This window comes from Canis aureus, chromosome 21 (genome assembly GCF_053574225.1).
Source record: "Canis aureus isolate CA01 chromosome 21, VMU_Caureus_v.1.0, whole genome shotgun sequence".
NCBI classification, from domain to species: domain Eukaryota; kingdom Metazoa; phylum Chordata; class Mammalia; order Carnivora; family Canidae; genus Canis; species Canis aureus.
Window position 1 is genome coordinate 19270307 of NC_135631.1, and position 17750 is coordinate 19288056.

The 17750-nt window shown below is 42.0% G+C and overlaps 1 protein-coding gene across 4 annotated transcripts in view; it reads right to left on the reverse strand.

The window, feature by feature from the left end:
* Positions 1-17750, reverse strand: part of MPPED2 (metallophosphoesterase domain containing 2) — a 175939-nt gene that overhangs the window by 78718 nt on the left and 79471 nt on the right. For all 4 annotated transcript variants that reach the window (XM_077863416.1, XM_077863413.1, XM_077863414.1 and 1 more), the window contains exon 4: positions 10823-11048. In XM_077863416.1, coding sequence (XP_077719542.1) covers positions 10823-11048 — 226 coding nt within the window. The remainder of the gene's footprint in view (positions 1-10822; positions 11049-17750) is intronic.

Consider the following 17750-nt stretch of genomic DNA (forward strand, 5'->3'; position numbering starts at 1 on the left):
TCCTTTTTTGCTGCAAATTTCATACTTGGACGTTATTAGTCATAGTAACCATATTTACGCTTTAACCAAGCTGATCTTTTCTAATATTTGACCAAAACAGTCTTCCTATGTTCTCCCCTGGATTAATGTAGATTTGTAACCCATCTTTTCTACTCTTTACAGAATACATGCACATTCTATGTACCCACAGGCTTTCAAATTTGCCACTGGCTTCCTGTTTGAGCAGCCCTCGTGGAACATTCCACATTCAATTTATAGTCCCCATCCAAGATTACCTTTATATTTATTTCCTGGGTGAAAATGCATTACCAAGCATTACTCACACATTTCAAATGATACTTCGTATAAGTGACCTTAAAAATGCCCCCATGTCTTCATTTAACAGACATCTAGTCACGCTTCCCCGTCTTTTGACCAAATGCAACCGATGTACGGGGTGCCTTTCCTAAGTGGTTTTCACTTACCCAGATCATAAGCAACCTGCCGTGCAAGGAAACTGTACAATATTTTCTTTTAAAAATTCTTTCTCTCTCACACACACAAACAGAAGGAATCATTTTCCTAGACAATGCTGCTGAGTCATCTCTTTTCTGTCCCCTTTCACTTCTCCCTTGATATACCAGAACATAAAAAGAAAACAAAACAGAGCAAACACAAAACAAACAAGCCAAAATGAACAAATGAACAAACACAAATAACAGCCATTATAAAAACCACACAACTGTTACGTTTCAGGGGAGAAAATGACATTTACTGAGCATTTACTGAGTGCCAGGAACTTAACATACATGACCCCGTTTTTAATCCCATAAAAATAAACTGAATGGTGAAAAATATAAAGGCTTTGGGGTTGACTTCCAGTTCTGCTACTTTAGGAAATGAGTGTCTTTGGATGAATTAGTTAACTTCTCTAGCCTTCACTTTTTATCATCTCCCAAATGGGGGTGATTTTACTTTCTTTATAATAAGGGTCAGTCAATGTGACACTTAAAAACAATGTTATATAAGGTACCTGTATGTGGGTGATGCTTAATAGGTAGTAGTTATTACAATTTGCATACCCATTTGACAGATGAAACTATGGCTCAGAGAGATAGAATAATGCCTAACAAGGTAAAATGCTTAACCCTAAAGGATAAAACTGAGACTCAGTGTGCTGGGGACAGCGGTCTCTAAAGGCTAAAAGCCTGCGGCCTCTGCCCTCCACTGCCTCCCTTCGGTAGGGAGAACAGGGTTGTTTAAGCTACGTCCAGTCTGGGGATTGGACCTTTCAGGGTATATCTCCCCACTGGGGAGGTCGAGAAGTTTATTAACCTGAGGAACAAATGGCTTAAGGGGAGAGGGAGTGCAAAGGAAGAGCCCAGACCAGTTTCAACAAAGCCTTCCTTGTCAGAGGGATGTCCCTGAGCTCAACGTGGTTTGGCTTGTCCCCCAACAAGTTCCTAGGGCTTAGAGGTGAATCCTCAGGAGGTGAGTGACATCATGCCTTGACTGCTTCTCACAGAGCAGCCTAGAAGGGCAGAGGGGTTCTTTCCTGTGGAATGGGGAACAGAGGATGGCTTTGGTTATCATGCCCCTATTGTGAAGCTACTTTAGCAGCATGCAGACATCAGAAGGGGGGAAAGGGAGGAAGGATGTCCAGATGTGGTGCGTGACCAAAGGGGAGCCCTCGGTGGCAGCGGCAACCTCCAAAATGTGTGCTCCAAGGCCCATTGCCCTTTCATCATTGATCACCTTGAGGATTACATGAACCTGGGGAGTTACTGGGACTTACTAGTGAAGGTATCAGCTCTACAGGGCAGAAGTGCACAGTGGGGAGGCAGGGCAGCAGCAGTGACTGGAACCAGGCAAATCTGGGTCAAGACTGCCAGCGGGACCCCAGTGCACTCAGTATCTGGTAATACCTGTAGAAATTCACATTACGCTTACAGCTCAGGTTATAAAATCAGAAATCTGCGTTGGTCAAAGAACTTGAAAATAAATGCTACAGAATCCACACGACTTTAATTCTTCTCTAGAAATTCAACCACTGGGAATTTGACCATTAAGAAAAGAGAATACCACACGTTTGATAACTGGTTTCTAAAGTCCGAAAGAACTTTCTGAGTGCCCAGCTGTCTAGCTTCCTACCAAACTCACACTTGATGCTGACTACTTTTACTGCAGCTTGAAGATACAGTCTTCAAATCTAATAGAAACTTCTATAGTTGGTCCTAGCATGGGGATATGGCATCTGAAGTAAAGAAACGACAAGAAAGAGCCTAAAAATACTGTTGGAGCCTTCCTTTGAAAATTCTCACTGCCTTCAAGGTTAGGTTTGTCCAACTACTCCCACTCCTCACCTTTTTATTAAAGCATGCTCACCTGGAGAGATGTTATACTCTCTCCATTTATGAATGTTCAGGATGGATCAAATACGTTCACAAAGCTCACAAACATAGTTGAGTGCTCGGTTTGGTTCCATCTTGCTTACCATCTCTCTAGTCCTCCTTGTAGATTCATGGCTACACTTGATCCCGCACTGGAAATATTCTTTCCTCTGCAGCTCACGACTCATCTGTGTAGACCGTTAGTCCATCAGCCACAGAAACATCAGCACCACCCTCACTCATTCATTCATTCATTTATTCATTCATTCATCTGATATGGACAGGGCATCCACCATGTGCCAGGTACTGGGCCACCCCAGAGGATGCAGAGAACAAAGCTGACAGGGTCCCTACCCCTAAAGAACTTACAGCCACTGTATAATCGCCTTCCATCCACCAGCAGCGACTATGGGTTAAAAAGGAGCCTGTTAGTGTAACATGAGAAAATGAAAGAACACTCAGCAGCCAGCCAGCCGGCTGAGTCTCGGTGTTAAGGGCCAGGTCTTCTCTGGAGCATGGTGTGTGGGCCCATGCCAGGCAGGCCTGACTTCAGCGAGGCACACTGCCAGCACTTCCTTCTTGGTGCATATATCCGAGGCTGTTGTCTTTCTCAGCTGCTACCTGGTGCCACAGAGGGAAAAAGCCACAGGCACCCAATACTTACCCCCGCCCCTCACCCCGCTGATGTGTGTGCAAAGGAATCATGAGTTGTCTCCATGGAGCAGAAGGATTAGAAGGACCAGAAGGAGGTAGGTGATTCATGTCTTATGACACACTGAGACACAGATTTTTCACAGAAAATCCCAGGCTCTGCAGCTTGTCAGGCAAACAAATACTGGATCACTCCTTCATCTGTCCCCTCAATATCCCTATTCGCCCCCTAGGAGCACCTTACCCGGAATCCTGAGAGCTCCTGAAGAGTACTAGCCTGGATTTCTGTGCGCCCCTTCTGCAATTGGATGGAAAAAGCTAAGTCTTCCAAGAGGCCCCTTCCTGAATTGCCTCAGGTCAAGGAGTAGAAGGACATCTGGTTACTAGGATATCCTGGTTTAGTCTAAAGAGCTCAGCATAGGAAGGCTGGGTTCTAGTTCTATTTCTCCCTAATAACTTTGGGCAAACCACCGTCTCTGTCAAGAACTCTATCCTGGCCTCCTCTGTCAAAAGGAGGCAATACTGAGCAGCATCTGACCTACAGGCAATTGTAGATGCTGGCTATTATTAATTATTGTTATTAATACATACTCTGCTTATTTCAATTGTCTGAATTACTTTTTTAACTTAAATTTTAATTACTTAGAATGGCTGTGAAGCCCAAACGAGAGAATACATGTGACAGTTCCCTGAGTGAAATAATCATCCAAATGCAAGCGTGTTATTGTTGTCTGCTAATTGAGGTTGTCTCTCAGAACGTGCAGGCAAAAATTTAATTTATGCCAATAGTTGATATTAAGGATAACTGAACGTACACAAACATTTCCATAGCCCCCTCCCCATGCTTCCACACAGTCACCACCGAGGCATCAGATAAAGGCACCAGGACAGGCTTTAAGGGTTTGGAGGGAGCAGGGTGGAAAGGTACCAGCGGGGTCCAACATCACAAGCTCTGCACAACCTGGCTCTGGATTTGGTACTCACTGAGATGGCTATGAATGGGAGGTGGAAAGCAAAGTGATCGGTTTTGCTTTCTCCTTTTTCAAATAAACAGGGCATTTGTTAAACCAGAATTGAATCTGATCCCGTGTGGCTTTAAGAACAGTCAGCTGCATTCTGGAACAGGCAAAAATGTAAACAGAGCCTGTAACTCTAGAGCAGGGCAAAACACCCATAGGTTTCATATGGGAGAGTCTATGGGCTCTGTGCCAAGAAAAATGAAATGCTAGCCTGGGCCTTTAAACAGAATCATGTAAAAGCAGAGTGCATATTTGTTTAACACACACACAGACCTTTCTCTGTGCCAATACCTTTCTGAACCCTCCTGAATAAAAGCTGGAATCCCTGAGACGGTGGTAGGAACCAATATTGTTTGTATAGTCCTATTCTTTAGTGCGAAAGGACCTTCCAGCTAAACATGGAGATGTTTCTTTCTTTTCCTTCCTCCCTCCCTTCCTCTCTTTCTTTCTCTTTCTTCCTCTCTTTCTTCCTCTCTTTCTTTCTCTCTTTCTTTTCTTTCTTTCTTTCTTTCTTTCTTTCTTTCTTTCTTTCTTTCTTTCTTTCTTTCTTTCTTTCTTTCTTTCTTCTTTCTTCTTTCTTTCTTTTTCTTCCTTTCTCAAGTTAATCACAAAGTATGACTGTGAAAATAAAATAAAGGAGCCCATTCCACTCATCCTCATATCCGAATTCTATCACGAGTTGCCAATTGGTTTCCTAGTCCTCTTACTCAATATCTGCTGTTAATTTGTCCGCAATTTCAAGAACTTGAAGGCTGTCAGCAAAATACATGATGCATCACAAAACTTATAATTGGAAATAAAAACATCTGAAGCTTTTCTGACAGGGTAAACACAAAGTACTATTGCGCTGATCAGAACAAGGAAACGTGAGCAACAGTGTAGCTATTTCTGTGCAAACACAATTACAAACGCTGCAGAGAGTGGCATCAACACTTAACTCCCACTTGTAAAAATGCTGAGAAAATTATATCTAAATGAATGAATGAATGAACTCAACATGTTTGTGGACCTGAAATGAGAGGCAGGGAGGAGGGGAAGAAAACATTCTGCTCAGGCTCCCTTTGCAGATGCAACTCAACGGGCTTTCTCTTGTTACTGCAGCCATTTCAGAATTCCACTGTCTAGGTAGGCCCCATCTAATTTTCCTGCCACAGAAGTTTAGGCACTTCCTCCACAGTTACTAAATCTGACAAATTACACCTGGGTCTACTGTAACATGAAAAAGCGTGTTCTTTGTCCCTGACCCTGTGGTCTTAGAGAGATCAAATTCCTGGACATCGGAAAGCTCCACTCATACTCATTAAAAGCCACGGGAGGCAGCCCTGCATTTCTGCTCAAGAGGGGAACGAGGTGCAGCCACTGCTGAACCACACGATGCTCTGCTTGGGTCAATGTGGGCTTATTTCTACTGTTTGCAGTTTGGCTCCTGATCAATTAGTACCTCGATTTTTTTTCAACACAGCATCTTAGTATCAAAAGAGCAACTGAGGGAGGGCAGCCTGGGTGGCTCAGCTGGTTTAGTACCATCTTCAGTCCAGGGCATGATCCTGGAGTCCCAGGATCGAGTCCCACGTCCGGCTCCCTGCATGGAGCCTGCTTCTCCCTCTGCCTGTCTCTCTCTCTCTCTCTTCTCATGAATAAATAAAATCTTTAAAAAAAACAAACAAAAGAGCAATTGAAACAAAACCAAAACGAACAAACAAACAAGAAAAACCACCAAAAAAAAAAACAAAAAAAAAAAAACCCGAAGGGGCAGGGGTTGATTTTATTTATTTATTTATTTATTTATTTATTTATTTATTTCTAAATATTTTATTGATTTATTCATGATAGACATGGGGGGGGGGGGCAGAGACACAGGCAGACGGAGAAGCAGGCTCCATGCTGGGAGCCCGATGCAGGACTTGATCCCGGGACTCCAGGATCATGTCCTGGGCCAAAAGCAGGCGCTAAACCACTGAGCCACCCAGGGATCCCCAAGGGGTTGATTTTTAAATGGCAAGTCCCACAAGTGAGTTTACTGAAGCCTGCTAATACTAAGCTGCTGGTTATAGATCCAATAATCCAAAATATAGAGCTGATTTCAAAATTCCGCCTCCCCCCCTACCCTGGCCAGACAAGCAGATTCAAATTTTGCCTCCTCTTTCAAGCCATCCTCAGCCTTTGGAAAAGACAACACAGACCGGCAATCAGGAACCATGGTGGCAGCAGGAAACCAACAACAGGGATACAAGAAATCCAGAAGCTTTCCTGTCGTGGCCCCGAAGTCCTAGGCAGACCTACCTGCCTGACAACACAAGACCCTCTTCTTCTCCCCCCAAGAAAGAGAGAAAAAACATAATATGCGAAATTCAGAAAAGCTGTGTCTGGGCTGATACATCCAAAGATGCTAATACCTCATGCCTGCTTCCTTTCTTCAAGATACTGGGAAGAACAAGACGGTGAAGGAATATATTCAGAAGCCACAGAACCTGCCAAGAGGCCTCCTGCAGTGGGGGTGCTTTCTGGAACTGGTCAGCTCTTGCCCTCCTTCCAAGGGGACAAGGCAGCCCGCTTACATCTTCTTTGGTGTAGGCAGGCTACTGAATTTCCCCAGACCCATCGAACCACACCCAGATCCTCTTCCTCGGGAACCTCAGAAGTACCACCGTGCACTCCTATTGCAAACACACACGGATCCTTTGAATGCTGTACATTCTTCTCCACGTACAGCTTCCTGCTAAACTGTAAATTAGAGACATTGCTTTAATTTTCCCTCATCTTTAGGAAGCTTTCGGCTGTGCTGCAAGTTAAAACACTGTAATGAATATGGACTGATACTCCTTTTCTATACTGAAAGCAAGTTACGATCCACATTCTTAAAATACATGAGTTACAGCAATCTTCCTGGTTGGATGGCCATCACCTCTGAGAAACCCACGACAAGATGGAAATCCTTATATCAAGGATCTTATTTTGGCTTCTGTTTTGAAATTAAGACCCTAGTAATATCAAAATTCACTGGAAAAGCCCAGGAATCAACCTTAAACCCATTTAGATTATTTTGGGGCTAGAATAACTAATTGGCTAGTAAGCAGGCATTCACCTGTGGGTGAATCTCAGGGATGGAGAAACCTAATTTCTGAAGGTGGGAAAGTGGTAGCTCTGGTACAAACCCTCCCAAACTTTGCTTCTAGTCAAATTCTTAATAGTGATAGTGGTTACAAAGTGTACAAGATATTAAAATAATCAAGCATGTCCTGGTAATATGGATACTTTTTGAAAATGTTAACTTTGGTGACCAAATTTAAGTGCGCAGTGGAGGAGAGATACTGAGGCCGACCTCGTTGGCCCTAGTTCACAAATATAGAAGTTTGGTGATTTGCCTCATGTCACTCAATCAGCAGAGCCTGAATTTAAGTTAGAAGGCACCCCATCTGACTCCTAGTGCAACGGCCTTCGTATGAAGATGGACAAAGGTATAAAGTAGATTTGAAAGACTAACCGCCCTGTATCAGTAGTAGCTCACACTTATTAGATACCTCCTCTGTGTCAGGAAGTCTTTGGGGTGCTGCAGATACATTAACTTATTTATCCTCATAGGAACCATATGAAAGAACTAATGTTGCTATCTCCCACTTTAAAAGTGAGAAAACAGAGACAGGGAGATGTTCAGACACTCACCCAAGGTGCCAGGGCTGAATAAGTGGTAGAGCTAGGAAAATCTGTGCTCTCTGCACAGAAAAGCTAGCGTGGGCATTCACAAATGAATGTTCAGATTATCAGCAGTCCTGGGAATATTAATTTTTTAAACTTTTTAAATTTAAACTCAACTTAGTTGACATATATTGTACTATTAGTTTCAGGGTTAGAACTTAGTGGTTCATCAGTCGCATGTAACACCCAGTGCTCATTACGTCAAGTGCTCTCCTTCATGCCCATCACCCAGTTACCCATTCCCCGCACCCACCTCCCCTCGAGCAATCCTCAGTTTGTTTCCTAGAGTTAGGAGTCTCTTTATGGTTTGCCTCCCTCTGTTTTCATCTTATTTTATTAATTTTAACAAAATATCTTCACAGTGAGACCCAATTTACCGATAGCTCCAAAATACATATTGAAATTGAAATTTGCTCTTCACCAACCTCTGTATTCTTAGTCAAAAGACAAAGTACCAGCAATTCCTATGGGTGACACAGATTCCATGTAAAGATCTCCTTTATTGTAAGGAAGTGTGAGGCAGGAAATAGTTTAAATTTTCTGGAAATCCCAACAAATTATGTGTAAAGACAACTTTAGGATAACATGTCAGAAGACGCATCCTGCCCACCTTCTTGCTCTCCAATATTAAAACAAGCAATTTTTGAATGACATCGATTCAGATCAAATATAAACACTGTCTGAAGTTTTTAGCAACATCAAAAATGGATTATACTCCATCACATCACATATTTGAATTACTGTGTTTTTAAAAAATTTTTCTTTTGCTTTTTTTTATTTCTTGACATGCTGCAAGATCTGCCTCTGGATCCAAAATCACTCACTCCCTCATTCATCACAGCCGTCAACTGGTTTAGCTAAACCTTATCCTATACAGATTTGAATCTGCTCAGATAGTGGATGGAGTTTGCTATCATCATTTCAGCAACTATCAATGTTTAGATCTCTGAAAGTGTGGCTTGTTCAGGAACAGCCTTCTATGTTCCGTGCCTTCGAGAAGGTTTCAAATATCATCTTCAAGTGTTAAAAAAAATGATCGTAACTCCATGTAGAGCTTCTCTGCCAATCAGAAGTCATGCCTCAACTACTGCATAGTCATTAAGGAGGGAGCTCTGAGAATGGAAAAGCTCCCTCTCCAGCCCTTTGCTCAGAAATGCTAATACATCCTAGGTTACTTTGAGACCGGTTTTCAGATTACAATTTGATAGGACCACCAATTTCTCCTGTTTGTTCTCCTGCCCTTTACCACCTTCTCACACATAAAAACCATTACTTGATGTACATTAACGAAGCTGGATATAACCACCGTGGATTCTAACCACCAATTACCACACCACTACCACCTGTCATAGCATGCACCCTGTAGTCAGACTCAGAATTAGGATGCCGCCGCTCAGGGTCTTGGTGATCCCTGAACAGTTACTTAACCTTTCTGTGCCTGAGTTTTTTCACCTGCTAAATGAGAATCATAACAGCGTCACATTTCTTAAAGGCATGAGATAAAAGGAAAGTGAGGAAAATGAGATAAAAGATAGACTTAGAACAATGCCTGGCATATAGTCTCTAGTAAGAGTTCACAATCTTTTGTTGGGTTGATTTTATTTTTTTTTTCAATTTTTATTTATTTATGATAGTCACAGAGAGAGAGAGAGAGAGGCAGAGACACAGGCAGAGGGAGAAGCAGGCTCCATGCACCAGGAGCCCGACGTGGGATTCGATCCCGGGTCTCCAGGATCGCGCCCTGGGCCAAAGGCAGGTGCCAAACCGCTGCGCCACCCAGGGATCCCTGTTGGGTTGATTTTAAAATGAAATATATTTCGTGTATTCACTCATCAGTCCTTCTGGATACCAACTAGTAAAGCTGGAAAAAAAAGATCAACTCTTGAGAAACTATCTCAACTTTTTATTCTACAGAGAACAAACTATGGAGTGGGATGGCCATAGCTAAAGTCATGCTATTTGCCCTCCTCCAGCCTTATATGTAAATCCTAGCGCAGGGCTGGGACTCTTCTCCAGGTTGGGTAAGTAAAGGTTGGCTCTCTGCTTCATATACACACAGAGCTCCGAAAAAATAGATATATAAATAAGTAAAAATCCAAGACTCCTCTGATATTGCTCTTCCAGTCTAAAACTCCCATTTTGAAGATGAAGAAACTGGTTTGGAGGCTCAAGTTCACATAAATACTTAGGGGCAGAACCAAGGCCAGAAAATGATAATTATTATCCTAAATAAACCACCCGGCACTCTTCCACATCCGTTACAAACATCACCTAATTTAATCCTCATAATAATCCTCTAAAGTAGGTATTATCTCCATAGGCTTAGAGATGTGGAAACTGAGGCTCATCCTCAGAGAATCAGTGTCTCCAAAGCCATATAACGGACAAATGATAGAGACAAGATCAAAATGGTTCCTCTCTGGTCCCAAAGAATCCATGCCTGTTTCAAGTTTTCTAGAGCTCCGTGCTAGAATTTTCAGCACCGAGTCTCAATCTGTTACTTTCAAGCTGACTGTGCCTCAGTCTCCTCTGGGGAGCTTTAAAAATACAAATTACTGGGCTCTACCTCAGGAAGGAGAATCAGAGTCTCTGGGGGGATGGCTTCAAAATCTGTATTTCTTCTGAGTTGGGTCAGGTGATTCTGATGTGTAGCAAGGTTTGAGAAAGCCTAATCTAAGCCAGATATTTTACGAGGGGTTCCAGTGTAAAATGAGAGGGAAATGAGTTACCTAAGGCTGATGGAATGTTCGGAGGAGCTGAATCTGCACGAAGGGTAACGCGGTGACCTTCCCCCAAATCCTCTGTGTCCCACAGATGCACATGCAGCCCCAGTCACATAAGCATAGATGCATCTACCAGCACCCTACATCCACTGATCTTGCCTAAGGAGATCTGCACCACGATGAAAACAACAAGCTCTGCTCTTTCCAGCCACAATATGTGTTGTGTTAGACACGTAGCAATAAGCTTTCTTTCCACCCTTAGCCTTTTCATTGAAAGCACCTTAAGTCTGCACCATGATTTCTTAGCATTGAGCTAAAAAAAAAAAAAAAAATGAAGGGGAAGATTGTTCCATTGAGCACTTACCAAGGTGCCCCGTATATCCTGAATCCCTTCACTGTTACCTCCGAGTCTTGTAAGTAAATACTGTTTGTCAGGAGGGACTGAACGTTGTCAAAGTCCTCTGGTTTCAATTTGGACACAGAGGGGAAACGGTAGTAGTCCTGTTTAACAAGGTCTGCCATGAATTCCTTATCAAATGTCAGTTCATGATTCCCAGCAATCACTATTTTATATTCATATGGCAGGTTTCCTGAAATAAGAAAAAAGAGTACCAATTAGCACGTTCATTTCCCATCACGAAGTACAACAGCCGAGACCGTGTGATTAGCAGACAGTATACCCAAATGAAATAGCTCACGCATTCCTTTATATTTCCATGGGAACCAAAATTTATGACTATGCCTTTATGCCAGCAAAAAATGACAATAAACAGGAGAGAGGAAGCTGCTAAGAAGCTTAAAAGCTACTAAAAAGACATTCCACTCTCTGGTTCCATTTCTCTCTTCTGTATGCTCCAGATTCACTGTGATGAATCTACACTGTGATGAATCCGTACTTTATAATTATCCTGCGAAAAGCACTTTAATCACGATCCTTAAAAAAGGTCTGGACTTGGTTTGGTCCTCAAAATATAAGCCAACCAACTGTTCTTAACAACTCAAATAACTGCTGGATTTGTAGTATATCCTTCAAAAGTATATTTGTAGTATATCATATAAAAGACATGGCCTAGCCAAGCATTCCACAATTCACATAAATGAAAGGAACTACATAGTACGATTTCATATTGTAAGTTAAAATTTACCTTGTGGCTTGCGAATAAAAAGAACATTAATAATGGCCCCCTGATTAGAAGGCTAACTTTCCTCCCATTGGGATGGGAGAAGAAACTGTAAAGCTTAACCCCCTTTTAATATTTATGGTATGGAAATGTGAGTTCTCGGTGTGTGCTTTTTATGCAAAAGTTTCCCGATCAAAATGAGATAATTCTGGGAAGAAGAATGAAAGCTATAAAGGAAAACCCAAACACCAGACTTCTGCATAGATTTATAATGTTTGAATAAAGTACAGATCATACATATTAATAACTCACCGTGATGCTATAAGAACCAAAATCCAAAGGGAGATAGTGCCGGGCAGCTGTCCCCATCCTGAAATTAATGCCCTTTTCTCTTCTTTGTCATTACCCATCCCTCAAGCCTCACTGCAGAGCTGCTGCTCATTTTATTTTATTTCATTTTATTTTAGGGGAGAAAAGGGTGGGGCAATGGTGCCTATAATTCCAGCTTCCTGAGACTCCTGGGTCCAATGCAAAATTAATGTTTCCTGCTATTCCAGGAAGAATGAAAGTTACCACTAGCAGGAAATTGGATACACTTGTTGTAGGAATTGGTCCTTACCAGCAAGCCAGAGTCAATGATTTAATTAATGAAGCTTAGTGGGGAAGAAAATTATATTTTGGGAGTGGGGGCACTTGGACTTCAGCAATGCAAACTGCGGAGACCTGTGAAGTACTCAATTTCAGCAGTGCACTGCAAACTTATTTGCTAATATTGAAATGATTTTTTTTTTGAGAGAGAGAGAGTGCACGCTCATGAGTGGGGGTGGCGGGAAGGGATAGAGGGAGAGGGAGAGAGAATCTTAGACAAGCTCCATGTTCAGCAGGAAGCCCAATGTGGGGCTCAATCTCACAACCCTGAGATCATGACCTGAATCGAAATCAAGAGTCGATGCTTAACCCACTGAGCCACCCAGGTGCCCTTGAAATGATTTTTAAGATCACCAGAATATGTTTTAAAATGCTATTTTCTGGGATCCCTGGGTGGCGCAGCGGTTTGGCGCCTGCCTTTGGCCCAGGGCGCGATCCTGGAGACCCGGGATCGAATCCCACGTCAGGCTCCCGGTGCATGGAGCCTGCTTCTCCCTCCTCCTGTGTCTCTGCCTCTTTCTCTCTCTCTATGTCTATCATGAATAAATAAATAAATCTTTAAAAAAAATGCTATTTTCTTTAGCTTTCAATTTTTAGGTTTCTATCAGCAATGAAATTGCATATATAGCATGTGGTTTAAAGGTGAGGCTTAAGAGAGAGATGAAAGCAGTCAAAAACTAACACGGCAGAAATCTGAAACCACAAACAGCGTAGCCAAGCGTCAATGGATATCCCTGACTACTAGTGCATAGGGCTGTGCGACATGCCTTTGGCCTCAGATGTGTTTTAAGGCTGTGGTGAAGAGCTCACAGAAAACAGGAAGCTTCTATCAAATGTACGTTTTTACAAGTTTATAATGTCCACTAGCATAAGACAATAAGGAGTGTGACATATATTGTAAGCTGATTGGATAGAATGATATTTCGCACAATTCCCTGCACTTAAAATAGAGGTGAGAGATGTATTAGAGGTGAGAGATCCCTGCCATAAATCCTGACACCACACACACTAGAAATTTGTGAGATGCTCCAGAACTCTCACATCACGGCTATGTGACCCCCTTTGGCCTGATTCTGCACCCCTAGGGTTACCTGTGCCCCCAAAGTTGGAATGGGCTGAAACATTTTCCTTGACAGTAATCTGTTTCAAGGTAGGTCGTACCCGCATGAGTCTTTGAGCAACCCTATTTGTACAAGTCACGCTATAGCTGCCCAGTTCTCTTTTAATCATTCATGATGATGGACTCACTGTAAACCTTTCTTTATGCACCACTGCTCTTGCAAGAGGCTTCTTGCTTTTTCCATTTTAGAGGTCTGGTTCAGGAATGGATGGCATGGGTGAGACTGAGAAACAAGGCAAAGGAACTATATTTTCCCTCCTTTGAACTATTTTTTTTTTTTTTTAAAGAAAGTAAAGCTGCTACAAAGTAAATCTTCAGGAAGACAGGCCTCTTACATGTCTTTTAAATCAAATTTTGGAGATGCAGCATAAAAAGGTAGCCACCAAAATGAAGAAACAGTGAGGATGTTTACACACTGCCAACAAACTCATCTCTTTCTGAGAATCCAGTAGTAGTGTCCAGCTTCCATCCTCTGTTACCTGTGTTAGGAGATTCTCTCTCATACACACACACACATCTAAAAAAAAATATATATATATATATATATATTTTTTTTTTTTTTCCTGAACTGACTTTTCATCTATAATCTGCCAACTTTTATTGTTTTATGTGAAAAGTGTATGCAGGGCAGCTGACAAATCTCCTGTTACCTGATGGTATTTTTTTTTTTTCAAGGCTAGATTAATTTGGAAGGCTTTGCAGTCAACCTCCAAACTTCTTGGTATTCAAATAGCGTCATTTAAAAATTGTCAGACAAAGAGGTGCCTGCCTTGATCCATTTTATTCAGATCAGGCCATTGAAGTTGACCTGCGTAAGTAAAAAAAAAAAAAAAAAAAACTAAGGCTATATACAGTTATTTTAACATGGAAAAATTCTTGCTTCGAATGACCTAAAGAACTCTAACTAGCATTCCATCTTTCCCAAGACATGCTCTATGTTCTACTAGCAATATAAAAGATTGTTTTAAGTGGAATGGAGATAAACTTTTGACAAATTATCAAATAGTTCTATATGTTTTAAAAATGTGTATTTGGGGGATGCCTGGGTGGCTCAGCGGTTGAGTACTTGCCTTTGGCCCAGGGCGCGATCCTGGAGACCTGGGATCAAGTCCCACATCAGGCTCCCTGTATGGGGCCTGCTTCTCCCTCTGCCTATGTCTCAGTCTCTCTCTCTGTGTGTGTCTCTCCTGAGTAAATAAATAAAATCTAAAAAAAAAAAAAATGCATATTTGGGAAATACAATCTGACAGTACAAATAATGATAGATGGCTTCATTTTTCATCTCTACTCCATTTTTCTCTCTTTACATCTAAAATAAGAGGTGATTTTAGGAAAATTATTAAGCAAATAATAATACAGATAATTCACAAGTATGGCAAAGTGATGACTATAAGAAGTAAAACAATAAAACGTGAGAAATTAGCCCATCTTCTCAATGTTTCTAATAATTGGCCTTTTGATCTCATTCTTCCCACTGTCACTGACACTTTAATATTCCAGACATCTATCTTTAATATTTTGGGTCTCTTTCTCTCCATCTAATACTCCTTCTTAGTGAGTTATTGTTTCCCAACCCTAAGAAAACAAAAACAAGGAGTCGTTTACACACACACACAAACACACACACACATACCCCTCATGTACAATCCTAAACCATGCTTATTCTTTGAGATACTTCTTCATTTCACATCTAAATTTCTGGAAAGAGGATTCCAGAAGCTCACAGCTGGTAGGCCAAATACAGCCCATAGATGTATTACAGTTGGCCTCAATGCTGTTCTGTGTTTTGTTTTTTGAATTGAACTAACATTTAGAAATTAGGTGATACCATGCAAAAAATTCTGATTTTCTAGTTACTTTTAGAAAATCAGAAGACCAGTCAATACTGACCTCCAGTCAGCCACAGACCTCCCCAGCTCCTATGACTTCTCATACCTGGCCCACTTACCACATTTGTGTTGCCTGATGGTCTCCTCTGTTAGGAGAATTAACAACTTAGAGACACATGGCTACTCAGAACTTACTCCCATGTAATCTGTCTTCCATTTCTATTCTCTTCCCAAAGCTTTCCCAGAATGTCGATAATAACTTCCTAATAGCCAAAGCCCAGACATTTTCTCACTTCTCATCTCCATGGATCACACCACAGTGACATTCCTGTCCCCCTTGACACCAGATGCTGCACTTTGGATCACACCACAGTGACATTCCTGTCCCCCTTGACACACGAGATGCTGCACTCCCGGGTTCTCCTCCTTCCTCTGTGGCATTTCCTTTCCTTCCTCTTCTTCCTCAGCTCCGTTTGCCTCCTGTCTCATTCTCAGTTGACTCATTTAACTCTCCCTCTTCAGAGTTACTTCAATGGATATTAGTTAATATTTCCTTTCTGTATGTTTCACATTTCTATTCTCTGTGATTCAATCTTAAAAACTATTATAACTTAAACGATGGAGGCAGCACGAGGTTAAGAGCAGGGACTCTGCTGCAGGCTTCCCCACACACTGGCTGCACGACCTTGGACAGGGTCCTTAAGTTCCGTCAAGTGTGCTCACAAAATGAGGATAATAACTGCACCTACCTCATAGCCCGTGCTCAAGATAAAATGAAATAAAATTTCATTTCAAGCACATACATGGTATGGAGTAAACAATCAGTGCATGTTAATTATTTTTTTACTCTATTTTTCTTAGTTTTGCTTTTTGCATATGACTTGTCTCCCACCCCCTAGACAGTGAAGTCCTTGAAAGCGTGGATCATGGCTTGTGGCTCTGTATTTGACCCAAAGTACCAGGTTCAATACCTTCCAAATGGCAGGCACATGATTATTATTTGCTGAATACACGGAAGAATGAATGAACTTCTGCAAGATTTGTCAGGAGCTTTCTTAGGAGAATTATAGGAACTGAGCTTATCATTTTGGGACATGACAAGGTTTAAACTGCTGTCACATTGGCCTCCAGGGACATATGGTGACTCAGTTTAAGACTCTCAAAGTGTTCCATTCTCTGCCTCCAAATTCAGTCTAGCCAAAAAAATCTCTAACAAACCATTTTTAAACTGGACTTTTCTCAAATCTAAATGGGGGAAAGAAAATATAATCCCACCACCAAGGTTTGGTACACATTAAACAAGATGGCACATTCAAAGAACTTGTGCAGTTCAATGATGACTCACTAGGTATCAGCTGTGATGTAATGATTGTTATAGTGATGGCCCTTCCCAGTTGCCAACCAAGTAAATATTAGTTGATCCATAAATCGGATCACTCCCTTGTCACAGTGGCACAATGCCACTACTCCCAAGGAAAAACATCGGAGATGGAAAAGAGAACTTTGATTTTCCAAAGTAGAAACTAGCATGGTCTAATGTGTCCTTCAAGTTAACAGAAGTATTATTAGAGCCCTCAAGGCATCTGGATCTAGAGGGGATGGTGGGTGGGCGTATGAGGCCTTTAACCCGCACACCAGTGGCTTCTGTCAAGATTATTCTAATTTTGAAAAACGTGTCTTGTGAACATCTCATTTCTTCCCTCTTTCTGTTGTCATTACCCATCACTTCTAGTATTTACTGACTACCAAAAAATGTGCCAGGATCAGCCTCTCATTTGCAAATGAATAGCATAACGCAGGATCGGTAACATCTCTTAGGAGTGACTACTCATCTGGAATACCCCTGGTATCTTCCTAGAATCAGATAGGGTCCTCTTCTATGAGTATAGAGAGAGGAACAGAATGCCTAGAAAAGTTTAAGATCTTCTGTTATGCACCTGTCTGCTAAATCCGCAACAACTTTAAAGCACACAGTTAATTGTATCAAGGCCAGCCTCCCTTCCTCACCAAACTCTGGACATTGGGTGTGTTACTGAAAGTGACTCCCATGAATCACAGCACATGAACCCAGCAGGATTTTCAGAGACAGCCTCATTTGGTGATTTGAAAGCTGTGCTCCATGAACCTTCCCCCCCACTCCCCCCCCCCCAGGGCTGGAGGAGGGCGACGTGAGGACAGTGATGAAGGCAGAGGCAACACACCTGTTCCTGTGTCCCCCACAGCAGCATTGCTTTCCTTTGTTTTACAATTTGGGGCAAGATTCCGTGTGAAGAGCTATCCCTGGCTTAAAAACAGTCAACAGAAAAACCACTGATTTGTCCAATTCCATTTTACTGATGAAGAAATGGAATGCCAGAGAGGTGCTACCATTGGGTAAGCAAAATCACAGGCCAAGTTGGAAGCACAAGCAGGACAAGGAGAGGTCTTCTGCCTCCCGCGCTAGTTTTCTTTTGGGTGACCCCCAATTTTTAAAAAAGATTTTATTTATTCATTTGAGAGAGACAGAGAGAACACAAGTGGGGGGAGGGCAGGCAGAGAAAGAGGGAGAAGAGCAGGGAGCACGATGTGGGACTT